This window comes from Cucumis sativus, chromosome 4, assembly GCF_000004075.3.
Source record: "Cucumis sativus cultivar 9930 chromosome 4, Cucumber_9930_V3, whole genome shotgun sequence".
Taxonomy (NCBI): domain Eukaryota; kingdom Viridiplantae; phylum Streptophyta; class Magnoliopsida; order Cucurbitales; family Cucurbitaceae; genus Cucumis; species Cucumis sativus.
This window is the reverse complement of record NC_026658.2, coordinates 21133609-21153736: the sequence shown is the minus strand read 5'-3', so window position 1 is coordinate 21153736 and position 20128 is coordinate 21133609. Positions and strand designations below refer to the sequence as shown.

Sequence of the window (20128 nt, the reverse complement as noted above, 5' to 3'; positions counted from 1 at the left end):
TAAGAAAATGCCTGAAGTAAAATCTGTAATCATCAGCAAACTATAGAATGGTAGATCTATTCAATAGCCATCCATAATAGCAAAAATAGAATAGTGGGGCAGGTAAGTAATGTTACAAAATAAATTTTAAGAACGCAATCAAGTAGTTACGAAGTTTGTAGAAGTAAGATTATCTTAGGATGCTTCCTAACAAGAACAAGATCTGAATTTATTATAATGTAACTATAAGAAAATACGAGATAAACCCAATTATAAGGCACTTGGAACTCCCCTTCTTGAGTACACTCACCCAAGCCCTAGATCACTCCACCGAATGCCCCCCTCACATACCCTCCCTCTATTTATAACAAGTTGTAAACCCCCTAGTAACCACACTTACACAATAACTACTAGTAACCACCCTTAAACAATTACTACTAGTAACTTCCTAGCTATCCAATTACTCTTATACCCCTTAACTGACACCATACTAAATATTTAGTACCTAACAGATTATTGATTGCCGCAGGTAGATTTGTATATAGTTTAGTTGCATTTAAATATATTATTTACATCTTTTAATTATTTCCCTTGGTTAGAATTTCTCTTGTATTATATCTACCCATGAATGGGTCATTTTTCGATAATTTTAGAATTTGTGTTTTCAAAAGGGAATGAGTCAGTTAGCATAAATTTAATAATGAGACAAAAACTCAGAGTACAAGAGAATTATACAAAAAGCAGGTGCACCCAGACATCTCAAGGTTGACACCCTCATAGTACCATCATCATCTCCACAATTACGAAAGAACATTCTAGACCAAGCTAAGGCTTCACAACCATATCCACCAAAAGCATATAATGAAATGGAAAACAGAGTACAGGATCCAGAACAAAAATGCATAAAGAACAAAACTTGACTAAGGATAAACTTCACAAAGGACAAACATCACTAAGGATTCTATTAAGCAGGAAAAATAGATGTTCTCCAATTTAAGTTGAACTCCTGAAAGCTATAGCTAGCAAAACACTTCGAAAGGATCGACGAAGCATTCCGATGGGTAACTTCATATCGATCTACCCAATCATGGGTTTTGTTTTTTTTCTTAAACGGAGACAAAATTTCTTTATTATTAAGAACTGAGAGTACAAGATAGTTGTACAATAAGAACAATAAAGAAGTCTAAAAGAAGGAACCCGGGGGATCGGGAGGCGCACCCAAACATCTCAGCCAGATTGACACCCCCTTAGCGCTAATCATCATATACCGAGCATACAAAATCAAAACTTGCAAAAGCTCCACCAACATGGGATTTTTCATGAAAGACCCTTTGGTTTCTCTGAAACCAAAGCTCCACCAACATAGCCTTTCTTGCACTTAGCCAAAGAATCTGAGAAGTTTTGTTGAAATGAGGTCCAATAAGAAGATGTTGAACGTTGCTGCTAAAGTCATTACTATGCACCCAAGATAAGTTGAAAACAGAGAATAATTTTGCCTAACACCTAGCTGAATTGAGGCACAAAAAGAAAAGATGAAGAGTGTCTTCGCCATGTTGACAACATAAAGAACAAGTAGTGGGAGAAAGACAGCTTGAGGGCATTTTGTGCTGCAAAACTGAGGAAACATTCAAAGATCCAATCAGCATTGTCCAAACCAAAATATTCACTCTTCTGGGGTTATTGGTTTTCCAAATGGCCATATACAACTCTTTGTTCAAGGGAGAAGGGGATAAATGAGTGTGAGAGATTTAGCTGTAAAGGAACCGTTCCATACTAACAACCAAGTCCTTTTATCCAACGTTTCTGAAACCCTCCTTGACGCAATTAAACCAAGCAGCTCTAGGAATTCAACTACCCCATCATCTTTTAGTAGCCGGTGAAAGTTGAGTGACCATGAATTTAGAGCAAAATCCAAATGGTTAGCCACTGACCCATTGGGGAGAAAGGCAATTCTGAAAAATCTTGGACATAATAAATTAGAGAGAATCTCACCCTCCCACCGATCTGCCCAAAAAGCAATCCAGTGTCCATTACCTAACTTAAATTTGACCAATGCCTCCACTTTCAGCCAAGATCTGGAAATACTCACCCAAGGACTTCTCAAACTCTTACCATCTTTGCCAACTATGTGCCATTTCTCCAAAAATAACATGGTATCAGAGTATCAAAACTATACTCTAACCCTAGCCATCAGACATCATCAGCTGTCTAAGTCGCCGCTACATCCACTATCAACACTGAAATTTTTCTTATTGTTCATACTAGTTCGTGTGTGGACACTCCTCAACAAAATGGAATTGCCAAAAGGAATAAAAATAAAAATGAAGCAAACAAGAAATAAAATAAACTCGTTCAATGGCATATGGCCAAACAAATGCCTACATTTTGAACAGAATTATTCCGATTAAAGAAGTAAATCCAAGACAGAAAATTCAACATTCCATTTAGCAGCACCTTAGGATGCCACCAAAAGATGAACTTCTCCTTGTTAAGATGTTGAGAATCTCACATTGAAAAAACCAAGAGACTCACACTCCTTATAAGATAGATGGGTCATGGGTTACTCCTCTCCTTGTCAATTGGTTTTGAGATGGAACCTCGTACTATCAAATACTCCTCAACCATAACCCAAAAAAACATTTCCATCAAGCTCATTCAAACCCATAATTATAGGACGAATAAAAAAAAATTAAGCTTCTGAAAAGAAGCCATCAAGAACCACATCCTCTTCATCGTTCGCTTCAAGTTCTTTGACGTTGCGGTAATCAATTTCCAACGCAATTTGTGGGTTGTTCTTGCTCAATTTTTTATTTTCACTTCAATGTTCAAGGTTTTGATGTTCAATACCTCTTTTCCATCTTCTTTGTTGGATTTTTCTTCTTCCCTCGAGACTACTTTTGAATCAACATCTTCAAATACAAAAAGAAAAAGGTAGGCTCTCTCCCCTCTCTCCTCTCTCCTCCCTCTCAAGAACCACATCCTCTTCATCGTTCGCTTCAAGTTCTTTGACGTTGCGGTAATCAATTTCCAACGCAATTTATGGGTTGTTCTTGCTCAATTTTTTATTTTCACTTCAATGTTCAAGGTTTTGATGTTCAATACCTCTTTTCCATCTTCTTTGTTGGATTTTTCTTCTTCCCTTGAGACTACTTTTGAATCAACATCTTCAAATACAAAAAGAAAAAGGTAGGCTCTCTCCTCTCTCCTCCCTCCTCCTCCACCATTCTCCCCGATTCAGCAAGGCCTCTCTGACCAGCCTCTCAACATGGAAATTGCTAGCTGTCAATCCCATTACTGTATTTGGAAAGAGAAAGAAGACTTTATTATTGAAGATGTGGAAGCTAAAAAATCTATTTCAATCTCCAAAGCTCAACTTCGATGGACTTTGCATACTATTTCAGATCTCCTCAATAATCCAATAGACCGCTTCTTCTTCAAGAAAGATGGTGAAATTGACAGAGGGCGAATGAAGATCTTCAAGTTTCAAGCCAACTTCGGGTGGATCCTCAGCTATGACGTGGAAAAGTACCCAGACATAGTAGATTACTCTCATTGGTTCTCAGTCATTTCTACTAAAACTCCCTTCCAGCTTTAGTGCTACTATTAAATCCAAAATCTCCAACCAATCAGTACCTAAATCTGGAAAAATAGAACCACGCCCGGATTCCAACCATAAAGATCCTTCTCAAGTCTCAGTTTGTCATTCCCTTCGATTAAAAAACAATGGTTAGTTAAAAACCATGAGGTGGCTAAGCTTAACTTTGATAACCTTTGGATTATTTTGGAACTTTTTGCTTCTAATGATTGGAGATGGATCCGCAAATTTCTGGAATCAAAATTCCAAACCAGCATTGTTATTAACCCCCTTAACGATGACAACGCACTTATCAGTCTTGATTAAGGCTCCCTTGGTGACTTAATTGGTGCATTAGGTAAATGGCAGGCATGGAGCAAATTTCACCTTAAATTCGAAAAATGGGACAGTTCGAAGCATTAGGCCACTGATGTTGAAAAGCTATGGAGGTTGGATTGAAGTGAAGAACCTTCCCTTGATTTCTGATGTCGAAGTATCTTTGAAGCAATAGGAGACCATTTTGGAGGACTCATATTAAGGTCAAGTAGAACCTATGTGGTTTTGTTCCCTCAACGATCGAAATTTCAGACCAAAAGAGGGAAAACATATTTCTACATTTTGGAGAATTTGAGTTTCTAAGCCCTCCTTTTTCCATTAAATCCCTCAGTGTGCGATGTTTACAGGAATTTTGTTGACCGGCTAAGGGTAAGAGAAGCTTTGCTTGATGAGGGATGTGATCTCTCCTCCTTCCCACCAGTACTTAATGTAACAAGATCAGTTTTTGCAACCTTACCAAAATGCAGAAACCCTTTTCAATCTCTGCAACATTTTCTGGCCACCTCCCCGGCGCCGGAGAAGATGAAAGGTTCCGATTCACAGCTGGCAGCCAACTCCATTGGGTGGAAACCTGACCAGTCTCCACTTTTAATCAATGAAACTCCTAATGGTCACAGCTGTATCAAAAATAAACAGAGGCCCACGGAAAGTAATCAACTTTCCATTAATTCGGCAGCTGTAAATCTAAGTAGAGAGAGGAAAAAGGGTAAATCCCCTTTAATTACTGTCATGCTGAATTAATTTCCTCAAAAGTAATTAAAGATAACAACTTCCCCTCCAACCAACGGCAGTTTTCTAATCTGGCCTCCACAACAGCTCCTTCTCGTTCAGTTTATGGTTTCTGGAACAAGACTAATTCTTCACAAGGTGACAAATCTCTTCAAGTACAAGCTTCAAAGATTCTGAAGCACTATTCTCAGAAGCATACATCTTTTAATAATTTATGGACTGTCTGATTAAAGTCTGAGTTGAATGGAGGTTGTGACATCAAAATCCCATTTTCAGCCCCCTCTCAGAAGCACAATCTAAAGCCTTCTATATCAACAAGCAATCCTGATATAGAAGGCTAAGGGGGTGTCAACCTAGTTGAAATGTCCGGGTGCACCTTCTGATCCCCTAGTTCTTCATTCACTTGTTTAGACTTCTTTATTTTGCTCTTTGTATAATTCTTTTGTACAAAGAGTTCTTATTATTAATAAAGAAGTTTGTCTCCATTTCAAAAAAAACATCTACAAATCCTTCTTTTTCTTCAACTTTGTTTGCATGATTATTACCCCAATCACCTTCATCAACTACATAGATCTCAACAAGATTTTCCCAATTTTATCTTCAAGATTTTCCCCAATTTTATCTTCAAGATTTTCTATTTGAAAAGTTTACAACCATGATTCCTTTGTTTTATCTTAAGTATATGAAATCAATTTGTTGTTGAACTTTTCAAATGAATTGCTAATTGATCTATACTTAGACATTTTTCCCAAATAACATTAGAGTTCTTTTGTTCTTTTTTTATTTTCTCCAATGCAACATGATCAATGTAGTCATTTTGTTGGATTCTTGAACGTATTTCAATCTCATAGGTATAAGATTTATCAATTGACTTTCTTGAATAGGAATCGACCTTTCTTGGTTGAAGTTCATAACCAAAAGAATAACTTTGAGCCTTGAACTTTCTTCTTAGCTTGTAAAAATCCTTATTTTTAAGCAATAAAAATCCTTTCTTTAATTCTCCTCTTTCTTTCTTGAATTTTAAAGGGTTCCCCCTAAATATTTATGGGTTGTTTGGCAACGAGCACAACACTCAAAGCTCCCTCATGTGATCAGCGTCACCAAGAGTTTCTGGTCTTGTACCAAATGATTGTTTTAATACCAACTATATGTAACCTAAGTTAGCCTCAAGGAGTAATCCTCTCCAAGAACTAAGATTGTAAATCTTTTATTTCTTTATTGAACATACAAGAGGGGAAAACTCCTATTCATAGAGCTTATTAACCTATAATATTACCAAATTAACCCCATTCTTCCTACATGAAAATGCATAAGGAGTTAGTAGAGAAAAGATTTACTATTTATTGGTTCAGCTAATTAGTTATTTATAAAATAAATAAATAGTAAATCTTTTAGAGAAAATAGTAATTTATGAATATTTGTATTATCTAAATAGATTATTACTTGGTTCAGATTAGATATTAGTCTTATATTTTTAATTATAACTCGATAATTTCCTTGATAGCTTCCTTATTTGTATCATTGTATATTATATATGCCCAATTGGGTCCTCTGAAAATAAGAAATTAATTACTCCAAAAACCAAATTTTATTCACAAAGAAACAGTTAAGAATTAAAAAGAATTATGACTATAGGTTTGAATTCAAGGCCATAGTTGGGTCCAGAAACGGGGAAAAAAGTTATGCATCCGTATTCCTAGAGTTAAATTGCACGAAATTCTTCTCCACTCTCAAATTCATCCTCATTTCAAATGAAGATTTCCCACCATCATCCCTATCCTTAAAGTAAACGTATTAGATAACGCTTTTGAGCAACTGAAAATCTAATAAAAAAATATTATTTCGACTCATTTTCGAATAACAATAAGCATTTAAAACTAATGTTGCAAGAGAACTAAATCATCATAGAAATATTCAAATTCTTTTTCTTTTACATGAAACCAAAGAACCTCTCGAGTATTCTTACCTTCTCCCGCTGCAATAAGTGAAAGTGCATGAGCTGGAGATAATACAACTTCTTCCTTAATTCCTTCCACAAATGTTCCCTAAAAACGTCAACGCAAAAGTAAATGCCCATAGTTTCAACACTCTTATAATGATTTAACTCTTTATAGCTGGAATAAATATCATGGCTGCAAGCAACTAGAATATGAATATAGTGAAAACTGGTAAAGTTAAGATCCATAATTAGTCATCCTTGATTCATTATACAAAAGCTAAATGAATGCAGAAATGTAAAAGGTTAGCCATATGGTAAAGAAAACAATCACATATTTCGCCCAGTTTTTCTTTTTTTTTCTTAATAAAACCAAAACCTTCGTTGAGAAAACATGCAAGAGAACAAAGGTGCATATGGAAGCAATTAACCATACAAAAAAGGGCTCTAATTAAGGATTGTACCTAACCAAAAGAAAAAAAGAAACCTTTAAAAGTCGAAGCTCAAATAGAAACATTGAACCTCACTAGAAACCAAACCTCTCACCAAGACCTTTCAGCCCCACTAGAACTCTTACTATTTCTTTCAAATTAAACACCTCATAACACTGCCAAAAACCAACATGCCAAAGAAACCGTGCCATATCACAAAACAGTGGGTGCAGAGAAGAACCTCCTGCCAAATGAAACACTCTCTATTACAAGCCAAACAAACCCCAAAAACTTCCAAGAAGCTATCTCAAAACGATCAAGCAAATTGGCAGCTTCAAAGGATATGATTGAGATCCTTAGATGCACTTCTTCAAAGAATGTTCTACTTGGAAAGAAAGAAATAGAAATATACGGATCATCGAAGATAAGTCAAATTCTTATGTTGATATTCGTAACCTTGTACAGTATACATCCTCTTCTTGGACTCTTCTTGGAATCTTAGACATAATGTTTTCATTTGGCATTATAACCTCAACTACGTCCTCCACAATTGGGAGGTGTTGACGGTGTAGTTCTTTTGGGGGATTAGGGCCTTGCTACTCTGCCCTTAAAGTAGTTTTTTTTAGATTAATATAGTCCCTTGTTCCAATTGCAAGAATTTTTCATGATTTTGAACTTTATTGCTTGCTTTTTCAGTCAGAGAGCAGAGTTCTACTGTAAACACCTCTATTTTTGGTCTTGTTAAAAGTGTCTTGTTGTTAAAGTGTCTTTTTGTTACCCCTATGTTGGCTGCCATCTCAAAAAGCACATGGCAAGAATCAATTCCTCTGCAAAATGGAAGATTATTTCTCGAATAAATCACACAAAAAACCCCAAATTCCGATCTGGGTAAAATAAATTGGAGTACAGAGTGCAAGAGAGTGATTTATTGAAATGGATTTCCAAGAAAAGGGAATGGGACAAGTACATCAGAGTTTTACTGGTGGGAAAAACACTAGCAGTGATGGCCGATGGGATTTGGGAAAGTGGGATCAGAAGTGGCGATACAAGCAAAGGGATTAGGGATGCAAGTGATAGCACACGATGCTTACATAGCCGATGGACAAAGCAAGAGCCATTGGAGTGTAATTGGTGTCGTTTAATCAAGCAATATCCACCACGAATTTTATTTTGCTTCATATGATGCTCACTACCACAACCTCAAAGGTTTCCAACAACAATACATCTGGTATGATGAAGAAAGGGCCTCGTTTATCAAACGTTGCTAGCGAAGGTGTTATTGATGAAGATGCCCTTTTACTTGTTAGAGCCCTCGATGGTGGATCTATTGCTCAAGTAATTTTTCGAATGGAGAGATTATGTTTTTGTTTCTTCTACTAAATGGTGATAATTTTATATAATAAGTTGAATATTCAGAAACCATCATGCGTTGACTTAGTGGTAAAAGAGAAACATAGTCTCAATATCCAACTAAGTTATGGGTACAATCCATGGTCGTCACCTACCAAGAAATTAATTTGAGACACTTGCAAAAATGGCAAAACAAGTTATAATAATTAAGTCTATAGCACACATACTTTATTATTTGCGAAAATGGCAAAAACAAAGCCCAACCAACACATAAAAACTTCGATTTGATTATTTTTTGCTATATTTGCAAAATCACAAACCTTAAAGACATTTTTGCAAAATACCTAAACTAATTTGCCACCCAATACAATTTCCCAATTAAATTCCTACGAGTTTCCTTGACACCCAAATGTTGTAGGGTCAGACAGGTTGTCCAGTGAGATTAGCCGAGGTGTGAGTAAGCTGGCCCAGACACTCACGGATATTAAAAAGAAAATATTCAAAATAATTAAGAGTACCTAATGACCTTTTAGCCCGAACACTCACGGATATCAAAAAGAAAATATTCAAAATAATTAAGAGTACCTAATGACCTTTTACATAGGGAAATAAATAAACCTCGAAGAAACCACTAAAGGAAAATACATAAATAGAAAATACCAAAAAGGAAAATAATAATAAGCCATAAACCCTGATTTCCTTTTAACAACCTCCCCAAAACTCAAGGTGAGGAACTTGAGTTTGTGATGAAAGCTTCTGAATCAAGTCAACAGATTCGGGATAAAATCGTAATAAAGAACCAAGAGCACAAAACACTTCAAGGCTGGAAAAAGAAACCCATGAAGAACAAAACAAAAATGCTTTTGGGCTAGAAACATAGATCCTCATAGATGGATCTATGATAAAACCTACAAAGAACAAAACAAGAACTTCTAGGCTGAAACAAAGATCCTCACAGAAAGACCTATAACAAAATCCATGAACTCATTTGAAAACGAAACAGAGACCAAATATGGCAACAAACCAACAAATCTGGACACCTGGAGTGAGCAGAGACCTTCCTCACGGGAATCCTGGAGACGATGTGCGATTGGGCTGATGGAATGTGTATGTCGGAGGTGGAAACAAACCTACGAACTGGTCTACAGATCAAGACAAATCTGCCTCTGTCGATGGCTAATTGGATCAATGGAGGTAGAGATTGGACACGGTTGTGGCGGCTAGGGTTCAGTGAAACAAAACTTTAACCTCTGCTAACACGATAATTTTATATAATATATTGAATATTCAGAATAACTAAGAGTACTCAGTGACCTTTTAGATAGGGGAATAAATAAAGCACTAAAAGAAAATACATAAATAGAAAATACCAAAAGGAAAAATAACAATGGAAAATAATAATAAGCCATAAACCTTAATTTCCTTTTAACAAATGGAATGTGTTAATGTATGGATCTGTGGTGGAAATAGGGTAGAACATTATTTTGGTATCCACAAATTGTGGGATAGTGAAAAGATCAAGGTGGTAGTAATCACATTTTTTGCTGGAGGTTGTGGATTGGATTCACTGGTCCATATTGGCAACCAAGCCCACGGACTTTTGTATTCAAATCACCTTATGCCACAATTAGTTAGACTCCCCGAAGAATTTCATCCCCAATTTGCCAAAAGGGTATAGTTTTTAAATTTTAGACCATCAATTCCTACAAATCCTCCTTCTAAAGATTACGGTGATGCTTGAGACTACCATCCCCATGTTCCCATAAGAATATTCTCTTTTTTCTACTTATTAGTAGACAATCTTTACTGGCATCAGAAATTAGGACATATAGTAGTAGATTGGACCCTTAGATAAAACTAAATTACACAATGTAGCCTCCCTTTTAAAAGTTGAAAAATATTCCACCATCTCACCTTTTTAACCATCTTTTCTATGACTGGAAGCCAAGAAAAACCCCTAGGTACAAGTCAGTGGCAAGTACAGGGAACTTGAAACCAGCATCCAAGTACATTTCCTTTTTTCCTTTTTTTTATAAAATCAACAACTTCCATTAAAAAAAAATGAAAGAATACAAGGGCATACACCAGCATCAAAATACTATGAACAATTCGAAAATAGAATACAGGTGGGGAAAGTAACATATAGACTCCAACCAACTTCAAAAGGAGTCCAGCATTCATCCTCAATTCCATCTGTGGTACCCTAGATAGGTGCTATCCTAGCCCCAGTGGCAATGTGAGTGTACATCCAGCCATGGATTCATCTTTGGATGAAGAAGAGTTTCTAATTTAGTAGTATTAAACCACCAATTCACCCAATAGCTTAAGCTTGTGGTTGAAGGCAAAATTAATTATATATCACCAACAAGTAGAAAGGGAAAATTTGTAGAAGTTTCCTGAGAAGTGTGTGATGGAGTCACATTGAGCAATGTAGTGACATCTTGGTGTTCTTGGCATTTCTTGCCCATTATTCTTTGTTCCTCTTTGTTCTTGTAAAGTCTTAGTTGGGTAGTTTTAGTACTTTAAGTTTGGTGAAGTTCTTGTATTTGGGTGGGTACGCTTTTAAACCACCAACCAGCTACCTTTACTGCCAGTTCATTCCTTGTTTTACCAATTCGTTTCTACCATGTCTATAAATGTGGTAGCATGCTGTACATTTTGAGTATTGAATAAAACTTCGAGGTATTTCGTTCACAATTCAAACCTTTCGGCCAAGGGTATTTCAAGGATTGGAAAGCATCCATAGTACCTCAGCTTTGTCAGGAGGAATAAGTATAACTGTGAGTCTAAGCAGAGGTAGGGGATGATTTTGTATGAGAGTTGAGGGATTATATGAGCAAGTGGGCCTCAGTCTAGGATATTCTCTATAAGAACAGTAGAGATAAAAGGGTGAGATTAGAGTGACTAGGAGCTTCCAAGGAGAAAATCAAACCTCTTTGAAAGTCTAAATGGTTTTGGTGTAATGAATTCTCCTTGCATCTTATGAAAGGAGTTCTGTCACGACTCACAATTCTATTTAACACTAACCTCCACCTGAGAATCCTCTCTGATTCTCCTAGAAAGGAGGGACTCGACCTCTTGAACTGGCATTAGATGACATATAAGCATGGAATAAAGAATAAGAAACCAAGTAAATTACCTGCGCATCCTCTCTGATTCTTAGATTTTGTCCAGCAGGATTCAACAAATCATTAACAACCTGGAATGAAGGAAACATTTTAGTGCCATTAAAACTACCCAACTTAAGTATACACCTGATTTTGAATTATTTTACTTTGATTTTTGCATCAGATATCTGAAAGCTCATAGAAGTTCACTAAAAAACCTAAATGGAAAGGATCATACCTCATTGTAGATTTCTAGGTATGACACTCGAAGAAGAAACTCCCGATTTGGAGTCTGGATGTAGAAAGACATCGAACAAAGTATTACTTTCAAGATGATGTATTTAAACCACAGATAGTTTCCTCCCATTTACCTCTTGGATGATGCTAAATGCATCCTTCACAGCCAGTGGTATTATTCCTGGCGACCTCTGATCACCCTACAAATGGGGTATAAACTATGTAAGTTCATTGGCAATGTCATCTAATCATTTTATGTATTTATATAAATCACATTTTTCATAGTCTAATAAGAAGCACACTAGGTCTAGTTAAGTTTATAACAGCCTGCCAGCCTCCTTTGAATATAGATTCATAAAATAGTACCCTCTTCCGTGACAAGTTAAATGCATACCCCTGAAATGTATCTAGACCATAAACAAGCCATCAAAAGTTCAGCCAAGAATATGTAATATCTTTTTTTTTATAGAAACAACAGCTTTCATTGAGAAAGAATGAAAGAATACAAGGACATACAGAAAAACAAACCCAACAAAAAACCTTCCACTAAAGAAGGGAATCCAACTAAGAGAAAGGCATCCAAATCAAAGACATCCTTTTCCTAACTCCAAGTCAAAAAAGGCATCCTTACCTATTTAACCTTGGAACTTATGAGTACTGAATATTTAAATGAAAGAATTAATAATATTTGTTTTATTTTATAAGAAACCAAGTTTCATTGAGAGAAATGAAGACCATCCAAGAGAGCACAAAAGAACAAGCCCAATAACAAAAAGGACCCCTAGACTAGTTTTGAAAAAACCAGATCTCAATCCAATAGAATGATGACAAGCTAATAATTACAAGAAACCCAATTAACGGAACCCACAGAGAAGAGTTAGATCTAGTTACCTTCCATGGCTCTTCACCAAATTTCTCCATCCCTTTAAATATTCTGCAATTATTTCTCTCAACCCAAATATCCCACATGCGAATAATAATGTACTAATGTATTAAACGGTGAATAACTACCAGTTTGTTTTATGTTTAAAAATAGTCTATGAAAGGTGAATGGCTTTACACTAACATTGAATGAAATACGACAGCTACCTCAATAATTCCAACTATTTTTGTTATAAAGGAAATAACTTTTCATTGATAAAATAAAAAGGCTAGTGCTCAAAGTACAAGGAAACGAAAAGCAATAGTATCCAAACTTTCCAAGACGAATACATAGAGAAAAAAAGGATAAAAGGGCTAAGCAAGAGAAAAAAAAATCAATCCAGATCTAATGTGAAGAGGCTTGAACTCATACTAAACCAAAGCGAGCAATCCAATGAAGGAGGTTTAGTCTGTAAAGACCATTGAAATCTCCCAAAGCAAAGCTTTAACAGAAAACTTGAACCCCAACTAAACTTGAGAACAAGCACACGAAGAGAAAGGCTATACTGTACAAACAACCAAACAAAGAGGGCATGACCCTGGATAAAGAACACAGCATTTGCAGCAACAACCTTTGACCATCTCTACAAAATAGTTAGGCTCAAGTGTATCTTCAACCCAAAGGATACCACTGAAACAAAGTGCAACGGAGCATTCCGTAAGATCGGGGACAAATTTAAACCACTATACACAATTGAAGACCACAAGTTTCTAAAAATGAAGAAAATGTGGACGGTATCTGAGAGGGAGATAAAGGAGTACTCAACCTTGTATCTTGAACACCACAAAAGAGATCAATATGCTACTTTTGATTCTTTATAGGCTGTAATCAATATGCTACTTTTGATTCTTTATAGGTTGTTCAACATACAGCCTCTAGGTGGTGCACAAACTGCACCAAATTCTTTTGTAACTATCGCCTTTTGATGATTTCAAACAATAGAAAGGCACTTCTTCACTAGACTTAGGTTCTCTATTGGAATATACACGTTTGTCTCTTATTAGAAAAGAAAAACCCTGTATCTTGAACACATTGCTTTTCCTCATTCCTATGGAACAATAAATCAAAAGCTTTCCCTATATGTTCTACAAAAGTCTAAAACGACTCCTCAAGAACTGGGTCCAAATAATGAAAATCAGATTCTTCATAAATCATGCTAACAACTGAATCCTCATCGAAATTATAGGGTCGAGAGAGATCCTTGGAATGAGAGTGACAGGCAACACCTCTTGTAAATTGAATCTTCGATACAGGGATCAAAAGAGTCAATTTAAAAACCTTTGAAAAACAATGACTCCTTGCCAAACTGTGTACGCATTCCTAAGATAAGGAATGAACTTCAGATCGTACACCCTTGTCCTCTAGGCTTTAATGAGTCACAAATAACAATTAGAAACTTGGAAGAAGAATGATTAACAACTATCCAGGTATAATCGAAGGAAAAGCTGGAACAAACCTCCCAGAAGCAGGAGATTCTTCTTCCAACAATCTATCTGTCTTTAAAATACCATTACTTCCTTATTAAAAAATAAAAAGCTTCCTCGTAATAATACACTAGTGCTCCTAATTTATTTATTCAAAAACTCAATCGATGGTTAGTAATATGGTACAACTTATTTCAATCACAGACACCGCAATCAGATTGGCTTCCAACCAACTTAGGACCACCTAAATATTGATTTTCTCTCTTTGTTGATAAAGATGGGTGGGTATCATTTATTGAGACCATCATTTTATAGCCATTCATTTAATAATCTGTATGCTTCCTACATGCTGAGGTCAAATTTTCCCTCATCTCCTGTTAAATAAAACGGCCTTGTTCATGCACAAATACCGATCATAAGAAATGCTGAGGGAAACAAATTTTGCATCTTACATGCATGGTGTGAGTCTTCCCACTGCTCGTCACCCCATATGCAAATATTGTACCTGGGAAGGAGGGAGACATGATTAGAAAATCATACTTTTCTTTTTTGAAACAGAGACAAGCCTCTTTATTTATTATTAATAAATGAGAGTAAAGCTTAAAGTACAAGAGTGTTATCCTAAGAGCAAGAGAAAAGAGAAGAATTCAATCAATAACAACAACAAAAGCTAAACTTAGGCAGCAAAGGAGATGACAATCTAAACAATGAATTCCAACCGAAAATAATCAAGCTAAACATAACCAAAGTCGTAAAAATCTAAATACAACGCATAACGAAAATCTCTCTCATAAGGAACCCATTTGAATCTAGAAACTTGCAGGAAGATGCAATCGACTGCCTCATAACTGTCTTGCCATAGTAATCCAAAATCCAAAGGAAGCTCAAAAAAGTCTTTCAAAACATCAACATCAGCATAGAGGCTTTACTTGCCACCCACAAAGAGAAATCTAAGAAAGACTGAAGTTGGTCCAACATGTGGGAGGAATACATTTAAAGGCTGAAGAGTCAAATTAGAATAAGTCCACAATCAGCAACTATTGACTTTAAATGATATGGTATTTCGAACATTGGGGACAAGAGCAAGTTGAAGAAGGAAAATTTGAAGATTATTGGCTATTCCTCGCATTGAAACAGGGCATTGAGATCTGTTTCTAGAGGCTCAAAATGTTCTGTCTTTCAAGCTCAGTTGGCCTATCCAAATGCTCGAATTCCTCACTACTGACGTTGAAAGGAGAGTCGAAAGAAGACTCGCGCTTCTTGCTGGAGTGATTCAGAGGGGTTTTGCTCAAAGAGCCCCTCTAAAATTTAACCTTCAAGTTAGACAGAGAAATTAGAGTACTTAAACTGGGTAGAGTGAGAATGGTGAGAAACTGACTTAGAAGGATGGGTTGGGGCTTGAATTTGGGTGCAACTAACTTCCAACAAATCTGGATTAGCCTCTAAAAACAGCTTGGAGTTGCTGGAATGCGCCGATGATTGAGAATGAGCACGTTTTCCCTCAAGCAAGTCGGGTACTTGATCTTCAATTATCTGGGCATAACACATACTTTTCAAATAGCAAATCATGGTCATATAACAAAAACAGTATTAGTCAGCAGTTTTAAAGCTCAGACCACTCGTAGTAAAGCCAGCAGATGCCAAGTGTAGCGATCAAGAACATTCTTATCAGTGGCATTCAAGGCCGAGTTTGAATATGTAGGGAAAAAAAATGAATGCAAGCTATATTGCAGACACAAGGGAACTCTTTTCCTATATGATCTAACTGGGAGAAGTACCCCCCCGCCCAAGTCTAAGTAGGAAGTAGTGAGGGTGAGTTATACTTGTTGTAAACTATCCTTCGTAAAACGTGGGTGGGGGTTGTGAACCAGTCTTTGGGGAGTGGAGGGAATGTAGAGCTCTAGTTTTGTAGTGCTTTTCCATACTCAGTAATATAATTTGATAATCCTTATAAAGACTCCACCAGCGCACTTTCTTGGGCACGCTATGAGGAGAGAAAATGAACCATCACAAACCAGCTTACCCTTGGACCTTAGTAACATCTTAGCTTGGACAAAGTTCAATTACCATGTGCTTTTTCCAAATGACCCCTCCACCCTTCCAAGAAGGAAAAGATGATCTTGTGGACATTTGGCTCATTTGGAACAAGAGGAATCATCGCATATCTGAACATAGAAATTCGGATTTCCCTCACTTTATTAAGTCTTTTGTATACTTCACTCATAGTGAATATTCATGTTCCATATTTTATTGCTATCTCACTTTCTTTTATTTCACAATGGAATAGCATTATGCAATCCCACATGGCACATGTTGCCTTTTTGTAATTTCACATAATCAATGAAATATGATTATGTGTCTTATATTTTAAAATTCCAAAAAAACAAAAGAGAGAAGCAGCTGAACTTTTGGTTGCAGCTTTAAGGAATCGGGTATTAGTATAATGTTATACGTTGTTTTTTGTTCCCTACTCTTAGTCGACTGGTCCTTCATCACAACTTATCCTTCTCACTTTTCACATTTAAAACAAAGCAAAATAAGGGCAACTATTGTAACCAGAAAGAACTTAATGAATCAATTAGTTAAAGAGATACTCAAACTTAACTTTGATGCAAAATATCAGTACAGCTTACCATTAACACCCTCCATAGCGCCACTAACAACATGCTGAGCAGCGATATCATAGACATGACGAGTAGTTGTTGTAGGACCAAAAACTCGATCTAAAAGCATGAAACAAACATACTTGAAGTGAGACAACACTACTTTTGACTTTATAACAAAATTTAGAATCGTGAACTCTTCAAATAGATTATTGATCACAAATTTAAAAGTAATAGAATCAAAGACAACTAATACACCGTATATGACTATTGGACGCATGACCAAATAAGATACAAAGATTTATGGAAAAAGAAGAGAGAAAGTAAACATAAATACTGAATATGATATGTAATGGCAAATGAAACATTAAGAAAAGTACATGTACCAATAAAACTAGAAAAACTTTAGATTTTAACATGCAATTCTGATAATTCAATAGCATCATCAGGAGGACAAAATCACATTAGATGAAGGAATATAGAAGAGAAGTGTAGGCTTAAGACATTTCATATGGCCTTCAACTTGACAACTGAAATACTATGATAAAGAATGATTTGCAGTAGCACCATTCTAATTTTCTTCCATTGATAGAGCCTAGGGGTATGATTCATACATATTTGGTGCCTATTCATCTTTTAATCTATATTTGGTGCTATGCATCTTTTAATCTAAGGAGTGAGCACACTAATAAGTTATTATTGCAACCAGTCTGTTTCAACCAAGTACAAATCTTACATCATAAGGCATCAAATACCCTTCAAAAAATTACCATAAGCATATGCTGTAGTTGGATTGTGCTCATTCCGCACAATTGTTTCACCATCCGCATACCATGCAATATCCTCCCCTTGACGAATCTCCCTTGGACTTCTCAAATAAATCAGTCACACTCATTAGAACTTGGGCAGATAACCTACTTGTAGAAGCTATAGATAAATTTGTAAAAGACAAAAATGCACCTGAGCGGACGAAAGCGAACCGTGACTGTAACATTTTCTTTGGATCTTTCCACATCTAAGTGCACATTTTCTGAGTAAAAATACTGCGGCTTGCTTCGAGCTGAAGAAGATGCAGGAGAGCTCTGCCCATCAATAGAAGTTTCCAGATACTGTTTTGATGATGAGGTAGTAGAAGATGATGGCGATTTGGCAACCCTGGTACTAACAGGACCCAATTTTTTAGACTTCGGACCTTGCCTGGATGCCATTACCACCTCCAATGGATCCTAAAATATGATGTAAAACAACATCAAAGATTTTTTAGTAACAATTTCGGTATCTCAATCTCGTAAGAATCGCAAATGCAATTCCTTAAACGTGGGGTCAGATGGAGAGAAAACCTAGAAGGTTAATCAGCAAAAAATGGGAATCATAAATTCCTAATTCAAGGCCATCCTTCAGCGCGTTGAGAACGTATAATAACTTCGCAAACAGTCTAAAAATTGAATAAGCTCGCTAGGATAAACAATGCACTCAATAAAGAACGGTAACGCCCGAATTTCCGTTACTAAAAATCTTGAAGGAAAATTTGCATACGTGTGGGTTCTCATTGCAAAGCCAAATTTCAAGCTCACCGAACTTTAAAACCCCGCCAGTAGGGTTGAATTAAACCAGTCAACATAACATTTTATCAACAACCCCAAAGCAAAGGGGAGGACGAAGTGAAAAGCGAATAAGAAAACCAGCCAAGAAAGGCCGTTCAAAGTCGAATTTTCCCTACTACTTTCTCCTGAAGCTCAATCAGAACACACCCTTTTCCCCTTTGGACCCCAACCCATTTCAGCTAAACCCAATAGGATAAGCCTCAAGAAAGTAAACTACCTGGAAGGAAGCAAAATCAGAGAAGCATTGCACGGGTCGAATCGAGCTTTTCAAGCAAAAAGGGGGAAATTTGAGCAGGGGGATCTTCTTGGAACAGTGGGAAACACAGATCTAAGAGTGAGGAAGTAAGAGTAAATTAATGAAGCAACAAATAAAGCAAATAAACCATAATCAAAGTCATCATAATCATGCATCAGTAAGAAGAAAGAGAGAGAGAGATTAAAGAAAGAAACGTACTATAATTTTGTTAATTGTAATGGTAGCTCAGCTTTCTTTACTTGGCTTGGAAGCGATGCCCTCCATCGAAGGCAAACCACATTTCCAATCCAACTTTAAGAGAGAAAAGGAAGCTCATAAACTTGCAATTTCAGGCATAGATATAGAGAGAGAGAAAAAATGGAAAAGTAAGAGAGGGAAAAGGGAAAACGAAAAGGTAGAAAAAAAGGAGTGTGAAAGAAGTCTATGTCTATGGTGGCACTGTATACAAACTACAAAAGAAAGACTACACAAAATAGTTGTTGGGAGAGAGAGTGATTATTCTCACTGTCCCCTTTTTCAACTGCCCAAAATTACTATTTTGGTCTCCAACTTAATATCTCAATTCTTTTTGTTTAAAAACATAATAACATGTTATGGATAGCAAAAACTAAAAATTAATCATAATAATAATAACAAAACTTGGTATAATGCCATTAGAATTCGATCCATTACCATAAAAATGATAGATTTACGATTTACAACTCAATATAGTAAATTAATATCATTCTATTCTCGATTAAATCGCACATTTTTATCATAATTTAGAAGATGGGTCCATGGTTCATTACGACCAAGAACACGCGTAATCAAATGGGATTTATTGTTTAATTTTAGTCTATATATGCTCCGATTATCCTCGTTTAGCTCATATTATTTTAATAAATATTAATTGAGTCTATCAAATTTAATCTTTTCCAAAATTGATTAAACGGTAGTACTAATGTCATGACCATGGCATGGGTACAATAAATAGATAGACATGTTTTTATAAAACTAGTTTTATAGTAAAACTTTTAATAGATTAAAAATAGTTGGTAAAAATCAGCAATAAATTTAGAATTTTGAGTTTATTTGAAATAACTAACAAATTTTTATTTGAAATCATCTACTAAATAATTTAAAATTTTGAGTTTATTAAAAGAAACATATGTCTGGAAATTATGGTTATGTTCACTTTTGGCCAATTTAAAATTATTCAAATCATGACTTACTTTTGAACTACTGAGATTATTACTTCCAAACTTATTATTTAAAAAGAAAAGGATAAATTATTCTATATAGTTGACTTGATCTAAAGCACTTTATAAAAATGTCCTTGTTTGCCTTATTTAATTGGGCAAGTGTTTCATTTTCAAAATCTACACTCTTTTTCCAACTTCCTACAATTTTCTTTTTACAACTTATATATAGTTATCTAAACACATTTATAATTATTATACAAAATGAGCTAAGTTGCATATGGTTGATGCCATTTTTTTGTACTAAAATTAAATTCTTACAAATGAAATTCAACTATTAATTGTGCAATTTCTTTAATAATATACGTATAAATATATTTTATTTTAAAATATTATTTTAAATAATAAAACAGTTAAAAATATTTACAAAATATAACAAAATTTTAGACGGACAATTTCTAA

The 20128-nt window shown here is 35.6% G+C and overlaps 1 protein-coding gene across 4 annotated transcripts in view; it reads right to left on the bottom strand.

Annotated features, from left to right (window-relative positions):
* Nucleotides 1-18889, bottom strand: part of LOC101206057 (kinesin-like protein KIN-7K, chloroplastic) — a 33055-nt gene extending 14166 nt beyond the window's left edge. For 2 of the 4 annotated variants that reach the window (XR_969305.2, XM_004144629.3), the window contains exons 1-10: nt 18687-18888; nt 18450-18560; nt 17589-17854; nt 17399-17496; nt 16659-16748; nt 14478-14530; nt 11814-11879; nt 11681-11734; nt 11475-11534; nt 6585-6663 (exon numbers count right to left, since the gene is read on the bottom strand). Coding sequence is in view for 3 of the 4 variants with exons in the window: in XM_004144629.3 (XP_004144677.1) it covers nt 6585-6663; nt 11475-11534; nt 11681-11734; nt 11814-11879; nt 14478-14530; nt 16659-16748; nt 17399-17496; nt 17589-17836 (748 nt within the window). In the remaining variant the exon portion in view is untranslated. Of the gene's footprint in view, nt 1-6584; nt 6664-11474; nt 11535-11680; nt 11735-11813; nt 11880-14477; nt 14531-16658; nt 16749-17398; nt 17497-17588; nt 17855-17968; nt 17991-18449; nt 18561-18686 lie in introns of those variants that run through there. The other 2 variants (XM_011655614.2, XM_031884745.1) reach the window with 2 other exon arrangements.
* Between the last annotated feature and the right edge of the window lie 1239 nt (nt 18890-20128).